Source organism: Cottoperca gobio, chromosome 3 (assembly GCF_900634415.1).
Source record: "Cottoperca gobio chromosome 3, fCotGob3.1, whole genome shotgun sequence".
Lineage (NCBI taxonomy): Eukaryota > Metazoa > Chordata > Actinopteri > Perciformes > Bovichtidae > Cottoperca > Cottoperca gobio.
The window spans coordinates 5,837,383-5,863,289 of NC_041357.1; the positions used below are offsets into that span (position 1 = coordinate 5,837,383).

The following is a 25,907-nucleotide window of genomic DNA, read 5'->3' on the forward strand; positions in this document are numbered from 1 at the left end:
ATTAACCATGATCATTTAAATGAATGAATCTGAAAACCTTCCACTGACCCCCTGTCAGAGTGCCCACTTTGAGAATCACTGCTTTAGATCATCGGGACGCTCAGAAGCCAAAGGTATTTTGGCTTTTTAGAACGTTAAAACGGTCATCAACCGACTGGAAGCTGTTTATGATATCAATTAGTGACAAAAAATGAACAGAGATATAAGGGAACTAGATCATCAATCAATAAATCTAGAGCTTGAATTGGGCCAGGACTCAAGGGAATGCTCCATTTCTGTCCAACATGCACGTTTCATTACTTATTACGCAGCACTGCCACTTTTTAATGAATGTACTGAAGTTACACATGATGTATTATAAGTGTAGAGAAAAATAGGACACAAGAGGCCAAACTTGTGAGTTACAGTAAAATATGTGGTCTAATTCAGTCGGAAAGTTGCTGGTAAAGAGCATAGATTTGTGCCTTCATGTGGCTATGACCCTACAGCATATTTGCCTTTTCTGCGACTCCATATCAAATGAGAACGCAATAAAAAACAAATGAGATGATTTCACAAATGTCATGCTGAATATTTCTCAGTTATTGGAGCAAATAATATGCTGCGGAGTCATGGCAAGGATGAATAAGTGTGACCCGGACTTACCTTAATGTCATCGATCAGCAGCATAACATCTTGGGACAAGTAAAAGTCACTTAGATCAAACACTATTGGGTAGCACACCACCGTCTTGCCCAGGATACGATAAATCTGGAGGGAGTCAAACACACACATACACACACACTATTGCATTAGAAGACGGATGGCTCACAAGTAGCCGCGTATACATTATTGCGGGCAGTGTATAAAACAAGCCATCAATCTGAAGATAGAGGGGACACACAGAAGCTGCACAATCACTCCTGATATACACAACATACACATACAGCACATACACACAAATGTTATAAAGCCCCTTTTCACACGGATTGTCACAGAGGCACACACACAGTCGTACAGACAAACTAATGATGATAACGCCCTCTGGCAGTCAGCCATCTTCCCCACAAATGTTCCATTATAATATTGTCTTAGCAATGCGTTGGGAGCCGTGATTAATTTGTTTAGCAATGTCTTTGTTGGAGAAAGTTGCTATGGCTCAACTTATTTGGTGACCTTCATTTGGGAGAAACTGCAAACAACATCAGCATTCGACATTAGCACACAATCACTTCCACAGCCACATAATATGCACACACGGACACACAGCGAACAACAGCTTAGCATTATAAAATGTAATAAGTCCAGAGAATATGCTAAATCTATTCAGCATTCACTGATGCATACTGTACGAAGACAAACACTTTACATCTCTATGTTGACTTTTTGAGCTGTAGTAGTCTCCTTAATAGCTCTGGGAAATGTACGCAGATCTACATGTGGGAGTCATGTATGTGGTCACCCATGACCTTTGCAGCAACATGGAGTGCCAACATGTATGTGTGTGCATGTATGTACATGTGCGTTTGCAAATCCATACTATATACCTTGCAGGTCCCGATGCAGCCCACTGGCCTCTCTGGACGCCCACTCAACCCCAGCTTCTTATTGATGGCAAGGAAACGGTACGCCTGTAGAAAGACACACACAGTATTTCACATACAGACATAATCAAATACCCTGTTAGCAAACACGATTTTAGCAACCTTCCTGATTTCAGAGAAAACTAATCTATTTATCTGTACATTTCTTGTGAGATTAAAAATATCAGTAACACTTTCTATGATGCCCATGTTTCTAATAAATTATAAACATACCTAAAAGGCTTATAGCACTGTATAATTATACTCATAAATGTTCATAACGGTTTATAACAATAATTATACCACATTAGAAAGCATGTCATAATGACTTATAAGGTAATAAGTACCGTGATTCCATAATAAATATGTTTTGCAAGGATCATAAAGATAATAAATAAAAACATAAATAAAAATAAAAACATATCATTAAATATATGCAAGAACCACAGACAAAATGTTGTAAAATTAATTTTCACTTCACTTAAAACAAGGAATGACCACTTAGATCAACTTGTAATCACATGATAAAGCATTAAGACAGTGATTATCATGCATTATAAAAAGATTATAATGTATTAGAGTTATCCATCTGTCCAGCCATCCATCCATCCATCCATCCATCCATCCATCCATCCATCCATCATCAGGTCGCGGGGCAGCAGCTCCAGTAGGGAACCCCAAACTTCCCTTTTCCGGGCCACATCCGCCAGGGTCTCCTCCCAGCTGGACATGCCTGGAACGCCTCCCTAGGGAGATGCCCAAGTGGCATCCTTACTAGATTCCCGATCCACCTCAACTGGCTCCTTTCAAAGCAAAGGAGCAGCGGCTCTACTACGAGTCTCTCACGGATGGCTGAGCTTCTCACCCTATCTCTAAGGGAGATGCCAGCCACCCGCCTGAGAAAACACATGTTGGCCGCTTGTACCCGTGATCTCGTTCTTCCGGTCATGACCCAGCCTTCATGACCATAGGTGAGGGTAGGAACAAAGATTGTCTGGTAGATCGAGAGTTTAGCCTTCTGGCTCAGCTCTCTTTTCGTCACAATGGTGCGGTAAAGCGAATGCAATACCGCCCCCGCTGCTCCGATTCTACGGCCAATCTCTCGGTTCATCATCCCCTCACTCGCGAACAAGACCCCGAGGTACTTGAAGTCCTTCACTTGGGGTAAGGACTCATTTCCTACCCGGAGTAGGAAATCCACTGGTTTCATGCTGAGAGTCCTGGCCTCAGATTTCGAGGTGCTGATCCTCATCCCAACCGCTTCACACTCGGCTGCGAACTGATCCAGTGATTGCTGAAGGTCACAGACCGATGATGCCATCAGGCTCATATCATCTGCAAAGAGCAGCGATGAGATTCTCAGGCCACCAAACTGCAACCCCTCTGCTCCACGACTACGCCTCGATATCCTGTCCATGAATATTACAAACAGGATTGGTGAGGATTGGTGAAGTGCAGCACTGGAGGAGGCCAACACCCACTGGAAACGAGTCTGACTTACTGCAGAGTATCCGGACACAACTCTCGCTTTGGGTGTACAGGGATTAGATCGACCATCAGCTTCCAGCTCTGCCTCTAGTCGGATTCAGGAGTTCCTCAAAGTGCTACTTCCACCGCCCGATAACCTTCTCAGTCAAAGTCAGCAGGGTCCCACAGCTTGGATATTTCCCCACTTCCCCCTCCTGAGGTGCCGGACGGTTTTCCAGAAGCACCTTGGTGCCGACCGAAAATCCTTCTCCCACACACTATTACAGTTATGGGAATTATAATACACTATGATCCTTGCAAAAAAAAAAAAGAATTCACTGAGTGACCAGTATATACATATGAAGTATAATGATACTTGACCTTATGAGTCATTATAAAATGTTTTATAATGTGCTAAAGTGCTTATAACCATCATTATACAGTGCTTATAAGTAGTTTATAACACATTACAAGTATGTTTATAATGCATTATAGACATGGTTGTAGTGAGTGTTTCAGTGTTTACTCAAAATGTCATGCAGTACAGTGCCAGTCTGTATCATAATGACAGTGCAAGTCCATCATGAGTCTGTTCCACTGAGACATTACGGTTGTTGCAACTCATATAGGCTGAAATTACCACCATATGGCAGAACCACCTACTGATTTTAGCTCTGTGTAAAGTTATGAGACGTGACGATAATGAAAGGTCCCTGTGCTGCCATCAGCAGCGTGCTTAGTGGACCCAAGCACACCCATGGGGAACCGAGCTGATAATACTGTTGTACTGAGATGCAGAGGCCCATAGGAAGAGACACCGAGACCTAACTGAGCCCTCATTAGAATAAATAAACAACGACATGCTGTTTGATACTTTCCACGTGAACCACTAGCATATGCTTTGTGCTACAAATGCCAAATCCATCTTAAAAATTAGCTGGTGGAACGACCCTTCACAAAGCCCCATCTCCCTTAGTTAATGTTACCTGTTGTGCTTTGCATTCTAGCACGGCACATATGCAGTTTACAAAAACGATGGCAGAACTGTCACTCAAATCAAATCTAGTTCTAGTATAAAAGCACAGTATCATAAATAACTCAGAGTGCAGAGCTCGGCCAAGGCCAAATGCCCTATCTCGCAATGTCAACAGTGAAAAATAAGTTTTGTTTCCACCCCGTTGTTCGGATCCACTACAAAATTGAATGGCTTCTTTCTTGGCCTATGCTACACTCTCCCACCAAGTTTCATGAAACCCGGGCTAGTTTTAACATAATCTGCTGACAAACACACCTAACCAAAAACACAACCCCCATGGCATGTTGGTATGCTTGGATGCTTACTATAGAAACTCATGCTTGGACAAACAACAAATGCCTTATTGTTTGAATTTTCATTTCTACAAGAGAAGTTTGGCAAACGTGCCACGATCTAAGTTAAAAAGTTTGGCTGGCCAGTAAACTTTTCCAAAAAAGGAGAGAGTAGAACAGAGTTGCTATCGTTACCCTTACCTCTAATACATTGTCTTCCATTCCTTTCTAATCTGTAGTCTCTTGTGAGTCACCTAACTTTATGAAAGTGCAATGCTACAATAAATCACTGGAGAACCTACAGTATATGACTGTCTCACTATCATTTTAAATTGATGAACTTACTCTTTAAAAATATCTAAAACTTCTCAGATTTATGTTTTTTCTTTCCTTGGATACAGCACCACACTTTCCACTCAATGAAATGCTCCAATCCTTCTTTCACCACCAGGATTGCTATAGTTTCGAGTTGGAAAAAGGTCCTTTATTTTGAGCTCTACACTCCCAGGGTTCTAATGTTCCCCAACAATATGTTTGTAATGTGACACAGGTTTTATGTTTTCCCTAGGTCAAATGTTCAATGTATGGGTCAATATGTTGAAATCCCACACCTACAGCATATTGCCTACTAATGTTATACGCCTTGAAACCTAAGCCTTAGAATTTGCGGTCAAGACCGTTTTCTTGACTTTAGACATTGATATCTCAACAGTAGCTGACTGGATTTCTACCACTTGAACTGCATTTGAAATGTCTACCTCCCTTTGCTGTCCTCATTAATCTTGTACAATGTTAGTTGATATCAAGAGACACACATGCTCAAAACTCCACACAAGGCTGGACCAACTGAAAACAGAAGAAGAGCAACAGAACTTTGAGAGGACGTAACTCTGGAATGGTACAACGTAATTTCACGAGTTTAAGTTTACCGTGATTGTGTGAGTCTTGAAACTTTATGTGGGTCCCTGGGAACATAGGGGTGACCCTGGTGGTTTCTACCTTGTCAATGCATAAACTGTCATCCATAATGTCTCAAGACTCAGCCTCAGGCTTGAGGTAAAAGCCTGAAAAAGCAGAATTCCCCCACAGGTTCATTTTAGATTTTCAGGGATGATTCAGCTCAAACCCTAACACTAGCTCTAATCAATAACATTGCTATACTTTTGCACTAAACGTAGCATTAGGAATACTGGTGCCCAGTTACGCAGATATAAAGAGCAAGACGCATAAATAGAAATCCTTGGCTGTATTCATCAAAGGGCTCCCTAGTCATCAAAACAAAGCGGAGGACAGGGTCATGGTCTTCTCCCTCAGTCATGTCTGAAATGCATTTAGAGATGGCAGCAAGGAGAATACAGGAACTCAAGCCTATCAGTTTCCACAGCATTTCTTTGGTGCTTCAGATAAAAGCTTCTTACCGCTGTGTTGCCTGCTGTCAAATGCACTGATTCAAAGAGAAAGAGAAAAAGAAAGATGGACATTGATTTCTCAGCTCTGCTTCCTCAGAGAGTAGTGGTGTGACACACTCACCACAAGTTACCGATTATGTGTGTGTATGTGTGAATTGAAGCATTTGTATCATGTGAATTACATTTTCTGATGTGTCTGGCTGAGTGTGAAACCAGAGTACTTCTTCCCTTTGTGGCAGCCTATACATTTCTAAATTTAAATACATCTCAATCTGTGCCATAATCAAACAGCATCAGTACACCCACACACTCGGGTGGCACTGCAGGAAATCTGCCGATCAAGCCCACCATGCCGCATTCTACCGCCTCAAACCAGCTGCAATTCACAACGTCAACCAAAAGGTGGTGCTCTGCTACTCTAGTGTACTTCCTCACTGTTTTGAAAGGGCTGAGCTGAACACAATATGAGGACGGAACGGTTGGGCCAATTAGAACAAAATTACACTAAGAGAGGAAAAAGTACGGTCTGTCTGTAAAAGAAAGAGACATGTTAATTGAGGATTAAGTGGCATTGCAAATTACTGCCCTAACAGGCAAGTATGAGACCTGGAGGAGAAAAGCCATGGGAGGTTGAGAGAACCTCTGCACCTCACACTTCCTGTGTGCAGAATACCAATGAAGAAGGACAACACGGAGGCAGCCTATCAAAGCCTCCTTTCATTCCCTCACATTTCCAATGGCCGCCGAACAAACAGAAAGCCTGACAGGTGGCAGAGATAATAAAAGCTGTATTTTACACTTCTGCAGTGGCTACTATGTGTGAGCATATACAACTATTTACTGAGGAACTCTGCAAAACTTTCATAGGGACATTCCTCAATTTGATAGGAGCCTAGACAGGAGCAGGTTCCTGCACATTTTTATCGCTGCTGGGTTGTTGCCCCAAATAGTGTAAATGTATCTGTTGGTGTCCCAAAACCTGCAAAACAGATTTACTTTTACAGCAGAGGCTGTCATCCGGAGGGACTTAGCGTGCAGGTAGGGGTTCAGCAGCTTGCCACACAGCTCAAAATGATACTGTACGTGCCTATTGAATCTGGGATAAAACCTTTTGGTTCTGAAACGGTTTATTAACCACTGGGTTGCCCCAAATCCTCAAATTTACATTGAAAGTGTTGTTGGTTGTGGAAATTGTTCTTCTTGTGGAGCAATCCCTTACCAGAGTGACTTGTATATAAGGAATGGGGTTCAAAACCAGAGTCTAAACAATGCTAATGGCTTCTGCGGTCGCTATTAGTCAAATCAAAATGGGTATCTTCCAAAGTTCCAATCTTTTTAGTACAACATTGGTTGAGTTGTAGCGGAGGGATGGTAATTTAAGGAATTTTGTAATAAAAAGACTGAAACTGGGAGAGATACCGACCTGATTTGATCAACTCAAGCCACATATTAGCTTCTGCTGAACTTTAGTCTGTATTTCTGCACTAAACAGACAATAAAAAAAACACTAAACACTAACTAAGACTGCAGATTTTGCCCCCATCCTTGTACTCATTGGAATGGGATCTCTTTAGTTACAGCGATTAACAACAAAAAGAGAAATTCTAGTATTTGTCAAGCTGAGCCTTCTTCTTTTATATTTATCCAAAATTGGTCACAATAACATTTTCTCACTACCTCTTGGACAGACTTCGGAAATGCAAGAACAACATAGGGGCAATGTCCGGCTTTACAAAAAACTTCAGTTTAACAGAAATGATCTCAAACGCTTTGTGTCCCACCAAAACACAGAAAGTAGTCCGCTGAAGCCATCGTTGCTAACTGCGTAGCACAGTAGATCGACTTCCTGTTCCCATTTGTTCACTTTCAATGAACTTGCTTACACGTCGTCGCCAATGAGAGTTTCCAAATTGCAAAACTTAAAAACATTGCCGTTGCCATCAACTGCCACCGTAGAATAAAGGTATACTAATCACTCTACAACTGTGATGATGGGACTACTTTCTGTGTGAACTTTGTGAAGAGATACTGTGTACTGTTTGAACTTTTGCATTCTTGTACTGCTTATCTTGCACGGCAGCTGGATTCTCGCAATATCACAAGAAAATCCATATCGTCAGGCCTCAAGTAATGCGTTTGTGTCATGATTATGTGACCAATCAGCGTCCTGTACTGTTTGACATTTTCCTAATCTCTTAGTTGTTATGACTAACTGATAAGACGCAGGTGGAGAAATACCCAAATTTCCCTTTTACCTCTTTTATTGTGTGTGTCTCTTTAGGACTTTCTTTGGACTCGAGCAGTTGCTTGTAACAGCATGATGTGTCAGAGTCTTCAACAAACAACATGTTGTCCATAAAGATGTCCACATTGACTATCAGATATGAAACTAGAGAGAAACAGAAAATGAAGGCTATTTTGGGGCAAAGCAGTGATTTGCAAGGGGATAAGCTTTAGGGTGTACACGTGGGAATAACACATTGCAAAATGTAATTGCCACTTTCCCATCGTCAGGCAGCTGTTGTCAACACAATCAAACGGCTGCGAGGGACGAGGTGAGCAAATGCAGCCCGCAGCACTGGAGATGGTGGTGACTCCGAGATAAACAGATCCTGTCGAGGAAGAAACGTCTGTCTGGGCCTGAGATTTAATATTCAGCACAGCTCCCGCTCCGACTCACAATTGCAAAACCATCTGAGAGGCTGAGCACAACACAGTAGAAAGAGGCAGAGGGGAGAGAAGGGAAAAGTAACAGGTATGACAGTTCAAAGGCAAACAATAGACCTGGAGGAGAGAGTTGTGAGCTGCAACGGACATAATGGGGGCGGGGGCAGGATATAGGGCCTAAAGGGGTAGAATGGGGTTAGAGAAGTGGATGTGATGGATATAGCATGAAAAGGACAGAAGGTAGAAAGGCCTGGAGAAAAGAACAGAGCCCAGAGAGATGATAGGAGAAATTGTTTGTTTATAGTAGGTGGCGTGGAGAATAGACGCTACATAACAGACATGACAGATGAGGGACAGAGACGAGGCAGGAGACCAGGGTTTGAGTGACGGGTATGACAGTGGTGAGACCGAACATTGGGAGATAGTAGACTTCAAACAACACACACGCAGATGAGAGAGAGTGTCTAGAGGAGAGAGCAGGGTCTGAGTGACGGATGTGATGGGAGTGAAACAGAAGTAGGAAAGGAGGTAGTGCGGTGGTGTTACAGATATGACAGTACAAATGGTGTATTCTGCTGTACATGAAAGAAGCAGAGTGGACAGCGTGGAAATAGCAGCTAGTGCTGAACTTGTAACTCACAAAAAGTTCAATGACACTGAGTACCTCTATTATTCATAATCAAGTAATCAAACAGATGTGATGTTGAGTATTCTGTCCACGCCAGAGCAATCATGTACCAACTAAGATTTGTCCTTTGTCCTTGTCACTATAAGTTGCAGTTTGATTGATGGATGGATGTCATGATATTTTTTGAAATTGGTTGGTACTAGCGTAAGGACACATCATATTTTGTTTTATAAGTAGAAAAGATTGTTGGATCATGGTATAAAAATAAGTGGAAATTGATGTTACTGCATTTCTTTTGGCATATATTGGTAAATATGTGCACAATATGAGTGGTCTAAATAGGTAAAAAAAAAAAAAAGGCATTTGTATTGCATCTCGACTGTACGTTGTGGCAGTGGGGTGTGGTCAGGGCGCTGGCTGCTGGGGAGAGATGGGAGTGTCTCAGCTGGAGACCAGACAGCTGGACAGAATCAGGTGATCAGTCACACAATAAAAACATGGTGAAGGCCTGGCTCTGTTCTTCCTGCAGTAGGCTGGGTCCCGGACCGTCAACGTGGAGCTCACGGCCATAGGACATTGTTTTAAAAGTGCCTGAAAAGGCTGAATTGAAGTTGTGAATAAACTGTTAGTTTACCACATCCCTCCTCTTCAGATGACTCTGGTATTGTGAGTCTTCTGCAGAGTGTGGAGCAAGATCATGGCCCAGTCCTTGATGAATTAGTTAACTGGTGTGACCACTTTCCTCCGAATAAATGTGGCTAACACCAACAAAATGTTTATTGTTTTTCTTCCCGTTGCCCCTGCACCATGTGAGTCAGTGGAAACCGCGCAACAAAGGTAAGTATTTGGGCACTGTTCTAAACGAGAAGCTAAAAAAAGGGAACAAACTGGAAAGATATTGTCAAGCTGTGCCTTAACTGGTTCTACCCTTAATGACCTGTAGCAGCTGATGAAGTGAGGGTCATCTCAAAGGCACAAGCTATTGTTTTGGACCCTCAACATCCTTTACATGTTGAGTTCCAAATGCTTCCATCGGGGCGGAGGTTCAGTCTCCACAAAGGTAGTACGAACAGATACAGATCGTCCTTTGCTCCATGTGCTATTGGTTTTTATAAACAAACTATAACTCCATATATCATGTCATTGCTTCTTCTTTTTCCATGATTCACGGTGACAGTGTAGGAGATATGAATCTTGTGCTGTGTTGTGTATGATGCATTGTGTGTTGTGTACGATGTATTGTATTTATTGCGTATCTACTGTCTGTGAAGCAAATTGTTCTTCAGGGACATTAGAGTTTATGAATCTTGAATCTCATTGGATTATTTACACCCACAAAAGATTGGCAGCACTTCCCTACAGGCCAAGTCATCATTTTTAGACTGAACTGAAAATTACTTTTGTTACTTAAAGTTGACGAGCTGATTCGCCGGTGAATTCCGATTTGATGAAATTCTATTAAATCCCCATCGCTTTTGTTCAGAAAGCAGACTTATAATGAAAGTGTCATCAGAGATCGTTATGATCGTTTGGATAGCGATATTAATCTTTTGTAGAACAGAACAAAATGTAGACGATGAAACTTATCAGGCTCATTCAGAAACCATCCTGTACCATCTCTAAATTCTTCAAAGTTTCATCCAACTGCAGTTTACAGCTCTTTAGTCTATATTCTCTCCAGAAGCCCCTGAATCCCAGCAACTCATCTGCTGGTTTTGACCTCTAAGTATTCAAATCAAGGTGTGAAACTATTGTTAAGGTAACAATAGAAGTGACTCCAAATGAAACATCCTGAAAGTCTCAAGTCTCTCGTCTCTTACAGAGCCATCTAACGTACCCTTCTGAGAACACATTTGGAAGCTGCTCAGCTCCATGCGTCTCCAATTTGCCAGAGTGACCAAGTGACAGCTCCACAACTATGCTGATCAACATGAACAATCACTGTTGGACTGATCAATCACTACAACCGGTCCGCAGCCTTGCTGTGATTGACGGGACAATCAACAACACAATCTTAAAAGCAGGGAAATCTTGGACTGACGAGCAGATGGACTCACAGAGCCAAGTTGTGATATTGACAGCTAACTGCTGAAACGTAATCTGGCTGACTGTAAGATTGATTTTCTGTAGTTGTGGTGGTGGAGCGGCATCAATAGTCTTTCAGTTTCCTCCTCTCAAATTTCCATCAAATTGATCAACAGGAATGACTAGAAATGTTAAGATAAGCCTTTAAACCGAACAAAGCACTGCAGCTAATTGTGCACGGCAACATTTCAGCAATCAGTGATGTTTCAATTGTCCGTTGACAAAAGCCCTCCCTCGAACAGTGAATCATATCTTAGCAACCGTAACTAGGCACAGCAAGTCTGTCAAAGCACTGGATTCCTACACATGCTGGAGTGATGTGCGCATGGGGTTATAGTAAGACTTCTGTACTGTAAGGTGGAATGTATCATTTTCAAAACCAAAAACACAAGATCAAAAAGTGTAAGGGATGGGTTAAACAAGCTACATGAACGTAAACTGCATGTGAGCGGTGCAAGGACAGAAAGCTTTACGTAGCAGCAGTGCTTATGGAGGATGGAGGATTGTAAACTTGATTAATGTGTGCACTACGTGTGTTACCTTGACCAGTTCCTTCTGAGGCCAGATCTGGATAGGCTCCACCTGCTGGGGAGTCTGGGTCTGAATGCCATAGGTGTTCAAAAACACCTGAAGTCTACACAAACACACACAGACACAAAATTGTAATATTACATTTACTGTATAACTTTAGGCGTTATACATGTAGTTGTTGGCGTATTTTCTAACTCACTTTTGTACTTTGCTGTGAGCAGCTGTTGACTTTTAAATCTATGTTTACAGATGCACCTTTTGTAGATCTGCAGCTCTTTGATTCTGTTAGTCCTTCAAGCTACATATAGCTGTGTCAATAGAAGATGAATACATCCATTGGCCTTGTGTTCTTGTAAATATAAAACTCATGTAAATTGGGTCTATTGTAAATATTTATTCATTATAAAGCTTGAGCAGTTATTGAACCGCAGTGTCGATTGGTTCATGAGTGGACTGCAGTGAGAAAGATGATGCATGAGTCCTTATGGGACTTGCCAGCAGCGGTGATTGAAGCTACAGGTTAACAAGCTTCACAGAGTCTTTTGACCTTGTTTGACAGACACACACACACACACTCTTACACGTGTATCCACGCATACTCACACGAAACCCACACTCACAATGAGAAGAGTGACGGATGATGGCAGAGGTCAGAGTGAGCTCCAGCTTTATGAGCTCACATAATTACAGCACTGAAAGACCCTGCCTGCAACACATTAAAAAACACACACATGTATACATACGCACACACATTACCTTTGGCTCTCTGCAATCAGGGCCACGTGAATCACTACATCATTCTCTATGGGACCCTGTGAAAGAGACAGAGAACACATAGATTAACATGTGGACTACATGTGGCATACATTGCATCAGTGGTTGCATTTAAATACATGTCTGTTAAGTCCCTATCTGTCGCTGAATGAGGTAACACCATGTTTATTGAGCCTACGGCCCATGAACGTATTGCAGCATTTATATATTTGCAGTATTATGAAATGGGAGTCTGTGGCGACATTTCACAGAAAGAAATGCTGTATTAAGTTACTGCCAATGCTAACACGGCAAAACACGAGTTGGAGTAGTCACATGAAATCCAATGTGACCACTGTCGTCCATCAAAAAAGCCTCTACAAAACACGACGGTCATTTTCTGACAGCAGGTCAGTTTTAACTACTGCAAAGAGTAATGGAAGAGCTGCAGGCGACCACTACTACTACTACTACTTTCACTTTTGCACACTCATGTCGTGTGCAGCAAAGAATCCGATCACAGAATGGTGGAAAAGGCCAATTATTGCCTGACTTCTTTATTGAAACGCCAATAGTCTGTTTTGGTGCCCCCAGTATTCTGAGACCTGTGTTTGCTGTTACCTCCAGTAAACAGAGTGTCGCCAAATCAACCAGGACTGAAATCTTATGGATTGACACTATTATTGTAGGGGTTGGTACATTCTTGCATTAATAAATACAATTAATTAATGTCCTTGCTTTGGCAATGCTGTACATCTAACATCCATGCCAATAAAGCAAAGCGGAAAATGAGAATTGATTTGTGTATATGTGAGAGAGTGCGGGGGGGGGGAGCGACAGTGGTTAAAATTCAACTCACTCCTGTGTAAAATGACCATAGCCTGTGTTATTGCCGCCTCCGCTCTCACACAATTTAAATTAAGTAAAACTCTGAATAACCAACAAAGGTTGATGAAAGACGTGGGAGCGCTCGGCTGGGAGGGAAGGAGCTGAGAATTAAGAAGAGCGAGGGAGATGCAAAGAGCAGAGATGGAGAGAAACATGAGGTTGCTACTCTGGCGTTTTTCTCCTCGATATCGCCCACACAGGGAGATGAGTTGAAATGACATGAAATGGAGAAGTGGAATACAGAAAAAAGGGTTGGAGAAGCATGACATTTATGATTAATTTGTTTCATAAGTCAAATAACACAAAACTATTTGAATAATATTTAGATAATAATTTTAAGCCTGCATATTTGCTGGTTGCAGCTTCTCTAATGTGAGGATTTCTTTCTCCTTTTCATATCACCTTAATGCTTAATAACCCTCGTGAATAGTGACTATGACTTATGGTCAGACCAAGTTAGTGCTCTGGCATTCATTTTGGCTTCAGACTAAATGATTCAAAGACTAATCAATAATATCATAACCATTAGTTGCTGCCCTGTAAGACATCATTCTGTTGAGGTTTTGTTTCAATGGAGTTGATCTCACAATTCAAATTCCCTAGTTCACGATTTAGTTATTATATTTTATACTTATTAGCGCACCAAATATGGATTAATCCGCAGCTGAAAATACTCCCCGACAAACATGCTATTTACTCCCATTAGATTGAAAGGTTTACCAAAAATGACACACAAACAAAACTACTACTGCCCAGCCCAGCTTAAACTTCTTAGGTTTTTGTTAAAAATATATATGTGACCAAAAAGGATAGACTGTGAACATGTGTGACTTGAGTTTTCAATTTAAATAAATAATCATTCTGTCAATGTATTTCCATTTATTAAAGGGTCACAGTTAAGGAAGGCTGTGTTAAGTTGCATTGAACTGCCTTTTCTGTATTGGTTTTATATTAGTTTACATTTGGGTCACCAAAAATGTCCTTTTGCCAAAAAAAAGGAGGCCTTTGGAGTTTGGATATATTAGTGTCTATTCCTGAATTTGTTGAAAATAGCAGTAATGCGGACTTAAGGCCTTTACACAGCGGGGGTGTGACGAATAAACGACACGGAAATGCAAAAAATGGGCCTGCGAATCCTATATGTCTAAGGCTTTTATTGTGAAAGGTGAGCACAGAAGAAGTGGATCATCTCTACTATTTATATTATTTTCATAATATTAGGACACCCAGTTATGAATCTTAACAGTTATGTTCTTAACATTGTAAAAGTGTAGCTGGACAAAAAACACAAGATTTGTAGTAATAAAACTGCACAATGACTTGTATATAAAAGAACAAAATAAATATAAAAATAAAAATAAAAGCTTTCATGTGCTGTATACTACATAAATAACGCTTTCTAGCAGGCTCAGTCTCCTTAAAATGAGGAAACATCAGGGAAGACAGAATTAAAGCAATAGAACCACATGGCCTCAGAGGGAGCCTGTCAAGGGAACGCTTTATAGCAGTAGAACAACAACATACAGTCACTATTGGCCAGAATGGAGCAACACATCACTCATGTTGCCTGCATTGTGAAAGCAGGGTGTGAAACAACATGAAAGTCAGGGCGAGAATACAGAGAACAAAGGGAGAAAAGAGGAAACAAGCCATTTCAGAGATGTACTCTGCAGTAATCTCAAACCTTTTGGGTTTGTGGACAATCACCGAAAACACAGACAAGAGACAGCACAGTTGTTTGTCTTGTAGTGGAGCACCTGAAGACATCACACAGAATAAATCACATGCAAATGAAGAAAATGTGCTGGAAAGAGACAACCTGAATGTTTACTCTTTCTTTTTTTAACCAATCACTATTATCTTCAGCAAAGAAAGAAACCTATTTACATAGCATTTAAATGTGTGTCTTTTTACTACTACTTTTATTAATGATAGGTTTATGTGTGTTAACAACCTGCAATTCTTTCTTTCCTTTTCAAGAGTTGTGTGTACTCTTATATTTATGCACATGTAAATGCCTCTCTGTGGGGGTCCTTTGGTGCTTTTCATCTTCTTGTTCTTTATTTGTAGATGTACCATTTGTACGTCTAATTTGTGTGTGTGTATTGTATGCGCAGAGGATCATCTTCATTGCGCTGAGTGACGGTATATTCAGGAAAATTTGGGAAGCATGCAGCGGCTTGTGACTCACAGGAGCAGTGGCCTTTCATCTCTCTCTCTCTCTCTCTCTCTCTCTCTCTCTCTCTCACACACACACACACACACACACACACACACACACACACACACACACACACACACACACACACACACACACACACACACACACACACACACACACACACACACACACACAAGGAATAAACAATACACAAATAAGCACACACACACACACACACACACACACAAGGAATAAACAATACACAAATAAGCACACACACACACACACACACACACAGAAATCTGGGAGCCATTTTGTTTAGTCGATAGGAGCTAGTTTTAGCCAACAACCTTGTCAACATCAATCAGAGAGTAGAGAAAGAACACAAATCTCTCCTGATGAATGGAGCAGCAATGGCTTCTAAACTGCTGCAATGCAACTCCCTCATTAGCTCTGGTGTCTGAGCAGACAAAGGACTCATTTGGAAGAGGAGAAGATATGGAAATGCATAATGGAGACACAGGAGAAAAGTACTCCCTCTCCTCAGTGCAACGCAGTCGAACCTCGGCGGCAGGCGACCGTGCAGCCGCAGAGAGGAAAATGACATGAAATGTTTCTTTAAAGAGGCACCCTAAAAACATCAATGCAGAATGAACAAACGATGCAGAGTCAGAGAGGAAAGCGAGAAAATGTAAAGATGTGTCGTTTCCACCACAGGGGCTTCATTGCAGACCTCTAAAAGGTGATTAATAAATCATATTGGACCCTGGGTGTACCCGATGGTGCGGCCACCGGTCTGATGGAAGCACAGCTTGGGCTAAATCTAACAGTTCGGAAGTGGATTTCACACTAATTAATGAAAATAAAATAAAGCTTGTAGAGCAAATGGGTTGCAATTGAACAAAGGTCATTAAAGTTCTGAGATTTATCTATCTATCAGAAGCATTGTAATCGGGCTGCAACTCACAATTATTTTCATTATCGATTAAACTGACGATTATTTTCTGGATTAATCGTTTGGTCTATAAAATGCCAGAAAATAGTGATAAATGTGCATCTCAGTCTCTCCAAAGTCCAAAGTGATGTCTTTAAATGTCTTGTTTTGTTCGTCCAAAACCCAAATATATTCTGTTTAATAATGGAAAATGGAAATGGAGGATTCAAATCAACTTTTAATACATATACACAGCACCGCACACAGTGAAATGTAGACTCTGCATTTAAGCCTAGTTTTATCCTGGTAGCAGGAGCAGCTATTATACATACACAGCGCCGGGGAGCAGTGTGGGAGTCCGGAGCCTTGTTTAAGGGCACCTCAGCAGAGGTCAGGAGGCAAATAGTTTCCACCTCTGTGATATGATATAAAGCAGGAAATCTATGTCTATATTTAAGAGGTTGTAAACAGCCTGACAAAATGACAGTTAACCTCTCATTAAAATAGTTTCTGTCGACCAACTGACCTATAAGTCAACTAATCATTACAGCGCTATATTATAAATAAAAGTGCAAAAGGAAATGGAATTTTTAGAGAGAAGATGTCTAAACAGTGAAGCAGATTAGATGAACACAGACTTGCTGTTTCGACCTTCTCTTAAAAGGCTCTCAGAAAAGATATGCATGTGAATAAAATGTTTCTTGCCTGGCTCTTAGTATGCCGTGTCCACCTACACATTAAACCTACACGCTAAGAGTTCAATCAGCTTCTCTTGAGGGATTCTACTGGAAATGGCAAACTGCAGTGGAAGCAGATGGCTTGGAGAGGTTGAGTATGCCACAAAAATGAATTGCATCACTTCAACATGAAATAACTGCTGGTTGGCACTCAACATCATAGATTGACGGTATCTAACAGTGTACAGTATGTATCCAAGAGGGAGCTTGGCTGTTGGGTGAACAGTGGGGTTGGCAGCTGAAAGACAGCATATCATTGATCTGACTGAGGAGGTACATTTACTGTGACATACATAACCACAACATGTAAATATACTGTACATAAGACCATAAAACCAATATGACTGCTGCAACCTAAATAAACCTTAAATATTTATGCACAATTTGCCCTTAAAGATTCATAATTTAAAATGAAGAAGTAGTGAATAGCTCTAAAAACTAAAGACTTTACAATTCATTGTAATTCAACTTAATGTAAATTAAACTCGATGTAAGCTAAACCACATAATAAAATAAAAACCTAAAAATGCTAGAAATGTATATCTTTATATCAAAATATTTTGGGAACGCAGTTATTTGCTTTCTCGATTTAAAAAGTGTTATACCACTTTCATATCTGTTCACTATAAGGCTACAGGCAGCAGCCGATTGGCTTAACATAAAGACTGAAAACAGGACGAAACAGCAGGGACTCTGGGTTAAAAAGGGTTAAATGCATTATTACGGTTCAAACGAACAAAATAGAACTTCTTATTTAGTGAGCTTCAGAGGTGCTGTGGGCAGATTTTGTTACCTTTGGACAGAGCCGGGCTAGCTGTTACCCCAATACTTACGCTAAGATAAGCTGACTGAGTCACACTGCACCTTATCTGCCAGCTCCGGACAACTGACTGACAAAGTCATTGATTAGCTGGTGGATATAGAGAAGCACTTAGCAGCTAAAGAGATTTCGCCCAGTATAATGAGAGTTCAGATTGGATTAAACATCATGGGGTGGACACGAACACAACTTCTAATTCATTTTAAGGTTGCTCCAAAACTGCTGGATGTGTTAACAAGCCTTGTTTTGCTAACAAGTTCACTATATAAACTTATAAATTTGTGTTTAGAGCTGGTTTCTTCTGCCCAAAGAAGATCTGTTGGCGTAGTATATAAATATAAATTATTAATGATTTTAATACGTTGAGGTTTTAAATTTCCCTGACTTTGTCAAGACTTATTTTATGGATCAATAAGACCTGGAGATATGCTCTGATTCAAAGTACAGCATGTTTAAACTACCAATTGTGGGAGCTGTTCCGAACTATTTTTGCAAATACACAATAAAGAAAGAATGTGTGTGCCGGAGGAAAATCGAGCCCACCAGGCCAGAATATTGAATATGTAAACACTGTACACAAGAGGGCAAGACCTCCGAGTTGCCACCAAGCAGAACTTGTGCTTTGTTAGCCTGAGGTTCAGCGGTGAAGCAGAAAAAGGTCATATGATCAGTGCAGAGATTCTGCTACCAACCCGTACAACTGCTCCAATCATTAATGAAATCACTGAATACCTCCGACTTCTGCCTCCAAGTTTCTCAGCTGACTTAAAATGGAAATAAGATTCATTTATTCATACATTAAGCAAATTAAAGCAATTCAATGAAGTATTTAATATTAACTCGAGAACTCTCGTAGAAGGAGTGTTAAAGACGCAGTTTAGGCAATCGGTGAAGTGTGTGGTTATAGCAGGACGAATATTACACACACACTTAAGTCGGCCCGTGGGATTTATATATGGACATGAAAACAATAGAAACCCAGCAAGACGCAATTTGAAAAGGTTCACTGGTTCCCTTCTTGTCCCATGTGGACCCAGCAGACATTGGTCTACACCAGTGTTTCTCAAACTCTTTCAGACCAAGGACCACTTAACCAATAAAAAAACACTCATGGACCACCTAACTCCCCAAATATCCAAAAACAATAGGCCTGCTTACCACTCCAACAATATATTACAAATGACAGCCTAATAATGAGATTTATGTGACCACAGCAACATCGTTTGCTACTGAGAGATACGCAAACTGTGAGGTCACCTTCGTCATGTGTTTCTTAAATTCATCACGTTTTCTCTCAAAACATCCTGAAGGTTTCCCAAAGTAATCCTTGTGTTTACTCTCAACATGTCGCTTGAGTTTGGCGGGTTTCATAGCCTCGTTCGCCAACGACTCGTAGCACAAAACACAGTGTGGATTGGGATCCTCTTCATCTCCAGTCCAAAAAAATCCACATTTGATGTAATCGCTGTGATACTTTCTCTTCACTTTAGCGCTGGACTTTCCACGTTCAAGCCGAGTTTCACAGCTTTCAGCCGGGTGGAGGTTGGACGGCGAACCGCTCTCCTGGGACTCAGTAACGCACACGACCACTTGTTGTCGCTGCTGAATCACCTGCATCAGGACGATGCACCTTCACTGTCGCGTCAGATCTTTGATTTAACTTTTCTTTTAACTGACCCTGTCTACAGCCATCCATCCATCTTGTCAGTTCACCGCACAGATCATTTATGACGTAAGATCGTAAAACAAACCTACATAACTAGGCTACATCTATGCTACACTCACGTCTATACTCGTCATTTTTAAACAGTTTGAGAAACACTTTAAACTGATAATATATTAATTTCAAATGTGACATTTTACCAATATACTCACGGACCACCAGTCGTCCGCGGACCACTCTTTGAGAAAGACTGGTCTAGGCCAACCATGTCAAGTTTATTTGAATATTTCTTTTTACCATAAGCATGTATCAAATAACTTAACATAGAACAGGGCTTAATCAACACTCAGTCACAAAACAAAATGATACATTATGACACTTAACTCACAAATAGGAATTGGATAAGTCTGTGCCAAAAGGCATTTAAGGAAATCTTTGTGCAGCCAACTCAAAGTGCTGCAGCAGCAAAAGGACATTTGTCTACACCTGGAAAACAACAACTCAGCACTGCTACAGTCACAGCCTTGTGTTGTGAAAGGCTTGTCTGGGCCAGTTAAAACAAAAGATTATTCCTAAATGATAAAGCTTCTGTTATTTTTATCTTTTTATTACCATAAAAAACAACAATGAAAAACCAAACCAAACAATGAATTAAACCTACAGTGAGGAGTCATTTGTTAGACAAAGCCTCATCCTTCATATCCACATCCAATCTACCTGTCCACCTTTGGTTCTGCCAAGGGCGCAAACCTGTGGGATAGTATCCTGATCCTTATCCCCGGTTCTTAATCCTGTAATACAGCAATACAGGCTCTGATCATTTATAGACTTGACTACTGACTTGACTCTGGACAAAATAATGCCTTTTTGGAAAAGAACCATCTTGTTTGAAACCCTCATGGATAATAACACGAGGATGTCATTTTGACCATATAACTCCCCTCTTATGGCGCATTTCCACTTCATGGTACAGCACGGCTCTACTCAACTCACTCTTTTGGTTTTCCATTAGAAAAAGTTGACGATAGTACCTTGTACTTTGTTTTAGTTCTGCCTGGGTTGAGGTTCCAAGCAACCTGAACATAAGTTGGAGTTAAAACAATGCAGAGCCCTGAAAGGTCAGAGGGAATCGTCACTAGCATAAATGCACAAACCCACCACTGCAATTTTTGTATTCACTTTTATACACAAAGCTATATAAACTACGCCATACAATTATAGTTTTATACTTAGCGTACAGATATCAGAGTGGTATCGATCTTCACATCTAACCCTCGACAAGAAAGCAAAAAAAAACTTCTATTGCCCCTTTAATTGTCTAGTTACAAAGGCAGCCGTCAGTAGTGTAGGAGAGTATACGTGTAGCTCAGGGTTGGATCAGGCCCTATAGTTTATTTAGCTTTGCTCAGTTGTCAGATTAATGGTCATTTGTTTTCACTTGGTAATCTCAGTGAATGGGTTAAAGCAGTTACAGTGTGCTATGCAACAGCAGGTTTACTTTTGAACTGATTCTACTCATGCCATCTGTCCGTCTCCCTGCACCATGCTTACTCAGCCAAACTGTATAAGATGATCAAATGAAACAGAGCTATAAAGCAGGTGAGGCTGACTTGCGGAGGGCAGGGACGGAGGCAGGAAGCAGTTTTCTTATTTGTTTAGTCTCCGTCTAATAACACAGTCGGTTTGCACTGTGTGTGCGTGTGCGCTCTGTCACAGGAAAAACAAACAGTACTGTTTACCTACGCGTGCACAAACCAACACACACACTGACTAATGAAAGAGGCACATTCATAAATAGAGATGGCACACATCTGTTACGAAAAGCAAACTGATTAGAATACATAACTCCTTGACTCTTAATCTCTGCACGAGGAGAGAGTAGAGACGCACACCCCTGGAAAGAAAGAGTACCTGTAATACAACTGAAGTACAATTCATGACAGCAGTTACCTTTTGCTGTTCTAGTATACCCCCAGAAGGTGTTATACTGTAAATATATACGCTTATGTGAACGGGCATCGCGTCTAATGTGGCCTTTGTGGCAAAAAGGAGCGAGAAATCCCAATCTGCACAGAGAAGAAGGTGGGAAAAGGATTTACAGGAAGTGTTGATATGAACAAATTGAGACATGCTGTTGACAAGTGCTATGGAACATTTCCAGCTGCAGGATGGACTGGCGGTGGCTTGCAGCAGACCTGGCTGCTGCGTCCTGCCCCTCAGAGATACGGCTGAGCTAAATTTGACAAAGTGAAAAGCCATTTACCAGAGAACGCTGCTGCGACTCCCTGCAGAACAGAAATGAATTTCAGCTCCGCTTCATTTGACTTTTCCCTCAAAATTAAAAGCACTGAGTTGTGACACAAGATGAGAAGCCAAGTCTGAAATCTTTCTGTCTTTTTCTTGCTTTCTCATCCTTTCATTCCTCCTTTTACTTCTTCTCTACTCTCTTCCTTCTATCCTAACTTATTTTATAAGTATATAAGTATATAGTCTGTCCCTTCACTATTGTTTTCTTCTTTCCTTTTGTCCTTCCAACCTATCCTACCATCTTTGTCTTCTTTCCTTCCCTCCTTCTCTCTGTTTTCTTCTTTCCTTTTCTTTCTTTCTTTCTTTTTCCTTCCGTCTTTCCATCCATCCAGCCTTATCTTTATCCCTCGCCATATAAAGTCCAGTTTCTCTCCATACTGCATCCCCTCCTTTCCTTCCATATTTATCTCTCGCTTTCCTTTTCAACCTCTCTCTCAAACTTATTCTGTCACTACCTGTCTTCACTCCTCTCACCCTCTCAGTCTCGCTGTCACTCGTGTCAAACAGGTCAGAAGTAAATCGACGTCAAAACATCTCCGCCAGCAAAACTCAAACGCAGGGCGAGAGAGTGACTTGAACCAGCAGCAGATTTATGTACACAGCTGCGAGTCTGCACATCAGGAAGCTGACAAGGCCTCACCACTCGTGATTAATGTTGTTTACTGAACTTTGTTGATTGATTTTATCCCAACAATTACATTTCTGGTGTAAATTTATTTTCAGTTTCCTTCTACTTTTAACAGTATGAGGGTTTATTCATGATTGATTTCATCCGAGTGATGTCGTCGAATGTGCGTTAGCATGTGCCTCCATTCACAAACAACACACCCAGGGTTTTCCTTAGCGCGTCACCTAAGAGTTTTTGCGTCCAGCCGAAGCCGTATGAACGTAAAAACAATGTGGAGGGCATCTGGACAAGCCTACGCACGGCACAGCACGGAGGAAGGGGGGGGAGATGTTGAAAACGAGGGCGCTGTGATTTACCGATACATGTTTACATCCTGCAAATGGCGTACATAATATCACATCATCAGCAATTCATCTCTGCACAGCCCACAGTGGGCAGAGAGAGAGACAGCATGAAGACAACTATATTTTCACATCTAGCTCGGTGAATTGACAGTCTATTCTGATCAATACAAGATTTGGTGATTGTTGGAGCAGAGGGAAGACCAACCAAGACGGTTTTGTCGAGTTTGAACAAAGTCGGTTTTATGATGCATTTGCACTCGCCATAGTGTGACAGACTCGCACACCGATCCACTTGTTGTGCTAACCTCTAATATGTTGCTAAAGGCGTACGGCTAACAGTGTCAGGGCAGAACTTGCGCTTATGAACTTGGTGCCATATTCTGTGTATCAATGTTCAAACTGTGTATTCCTCCTGCATGCACTGGACTGGGACCCCTGTACCATAACGGTTCTGTACAAATACACAAACTGTTACACTACTAGTGAGTGTAAAATGAAGGATAAGGGACTGAAAAGATAAGGACAATGATACATGAGCTTGATTCAGTGTAAATGCATTTGTGTTTTTTTGTCTTAAGGGGGAGAACACAAACTGTAGGTGCGTGTGAATGCGTGCCTAGCATTGATGCCGAATGCTGCTGTGAATGTCTACTTAACAATATATAACAAGCTGAAGAGATAAGAAGCTGAAGGTCATACACATTCACACATAGTTTTGGTCATATTCGAGCCAAATGTCTTGTTCTTCCCCTCCAGACAAATGTTCTACTCTGCCTCTAATCCCCACACTGACCTATAAAGTGATCGATTGATTGAAACTATTTTTTATGGATAACAATAGTCCTATTTTGTCTTCAAGCTCAATATTTAACCATTTAAATTAAACTTACAGAGTGAAAAAAATAACTTCAGCTGAACTCAATAAGACGCCGTTTCAAGGTCAGATCCCTCCCAGTGTGTCGGCTGGCAAGGCGCAGCATGAGGGAGGCAGCCTCAAGCGAACAACACATCACAAAGGAATAAAACATTCAAAGACTTTCATAAAGTTAAAAAGCAAGCGAGGGAATTTATCCGCCACCAAAAAAACCGAAAAGAAAAACTATTTGAATGAAATATAATCCCTTCTTCTCATGCCCCTGCACAGACGGATGACTCCGGGCTCTGTATCGTCCTCGGGAAGTTGGTCTCTGTGCAGCTCAGAGATTCATATTTTGATGAGGGTTTTTCAAAGTGTCAGGGGTTTAGCGTTGGGAAAAAAAAAAACATGAAAGAAATGCTAAGTCATTTTCAATCCGGTCTGCAGGAGAGGAATGTCTCTTGTGTACGTTTTTAAAGTTGGATCTTTTCAAAAGGTCATCTGGTGGTAATAATGTCGAGACCATGTCAAGAATCAGTCGCAGTTATGAGCTGAGCACAATTGGAGGAGGGAGGGGTGTTGATTTAAGGAAATGCTTCCAGTCTCACAACATGGTGGAAAAAGAAAACTGGTAGAGGCGGGGATGGAAACACTGACACAGAGGGAGGAAGACAAATGGAGGGTGGCATCACCTCAGCAGAGAAGAACCAGGTAAAGAATTGGATTGCATGCCGCTGGTCGGTGTAATTGTAAGGCGCCCTGACTGAGAAAGCGATACATTGCTCCCAGGACTCAGCTCAGAAATATTATTCGCCACAAGAGAATTCTTAAGAGTGAAGCAGCAGAAGTAAGAAAGAAAAATCAATTGATATTAAAGGTGAGCCACGGAGAGAGCAAGAGCGGCCTGGGCTCGTCGGAGCGGCCCTGTTTGATATCAGGCCCAGAGAGCCGGGAAGGCTGGGGAAGATGAGTGGCCGGATTACTGCTACTGTGTGTGTTTGTGTGTGTGTGTGTGTGTGTGTGTGTGTGTGTGTGTATTTGCCACATACATGTATGAACATCGAGTTGTAGACATGATGTTTTCTCTTTGTGTGTGTGTGTGTTTGTGGGTATGTAATTCTGGATGATGCCTTCATTTACTGACAATTAATAACGCCTGAAAACGTTTTATATTTGCACTTAACCTGATCAAAAATGTAACTAAAAGGGTACTCAGAGAGCGTAGACCTCTGCCAAGGTTGTTTCCATCTGCCCTGGGATTCGGATCCACTCCAAAACGGGTTCTTCCTCTGCTCATGCTACACCCTTCCACAAAGCTTCATGAAAATCACGCCAGTAGTTATTCTGTAATCCTGCTGACAGACAGACAAATTAACCGAATCAAAAACCTGACCCCCTTTGATCGGAGGTAATAAAATTCAATGATTTAATAACGTGACCGATACTGTCATCAAATTCTCAAAATGGTAAAAGGTTAACTTTTTTTTTTTTTATTTCAATTCGATTTGAAACCCATTTTTGAATGCAGAAATGTCATAAGATCAGGTGAGGCAAAGGAGACGCTTCATTCAATGAGGATGACTGTTGACTGGGATGAAAAAGAACATTCTGTAGAGATTGAATCATTGTGTAACGTTAGCCGTCCTCCGCAGCTTCTGTCATCTTCTGATGGTGTCTCACTAAGATCCACTCTGGTCTAATGGATGATCCTTGAACGCTTTTCCTCATAACAACATACCACCCTGTCATCTGTTGTAAACTTCTAATTCTTCAAAAGACTTTACATTTGCAGGAAAAAAAACCTACTTTATTTTTACATTATCTGTCAAAAATATTAAATCATCATCAGAAAAAGAAATCTCCCACCCAGTGTATTACATTACAGGTACAGTTTTTATTACATTATCAGTCAGGATATTTTATTACATTATTGATCAAGTTATTTCATAATTGGGTTTTAAAACATCTTTGATGATTTTGCCAATTTCTTCCGTTTACAAGTCATTTCAAAGCCACAAACACAAGCCGGCAAATGGCAAACCTTGGATTGACTCTCCAATCTGCCAGAGTGTGTGTGTGTGTGTGTGTGTGTGTGTGTGTGTGTGTGTGTGTGTGTGTGTGTGTGTGTGTGTGTGTGTGTGTGTGTGTGTGTGTGTGTG

At 41.2% G+C, this 25,907-nt stretch overlaps 1 protein-coding gene across 1 annotated transcript in view; it reads right to left on the reverse strand.

The window, feature by feature from the left end:
- phkb (phosphorylase kinase, beta) overlaps positions 1-25,907 on the reverse strand; it is a 117,559-nt gene that overhangs the window by 19,516 nt on the left and 72,136 nt on the right. The window contains exons 14-17 of the mRNA XM_029425173.1: positions 12,414-12,469; positions 11,667-11,760; positions 1,527-1,610; positions 646-750 (exon numbers count right to left, since the gene is read on the reverse strand). Of these exons, the coding sequence (XP_029281033.1) occupies positions 646-750; positions 1,527-1,610; positions 11,667-11,760; positions 12,414-12,469 (339 nt within the window). The remainder of the gene's footprint in view (positions 1-645; positions 751-1,526; positions 1,611-11,666; positions 11,761-12,413; positions 12,470-25,907) is intronic.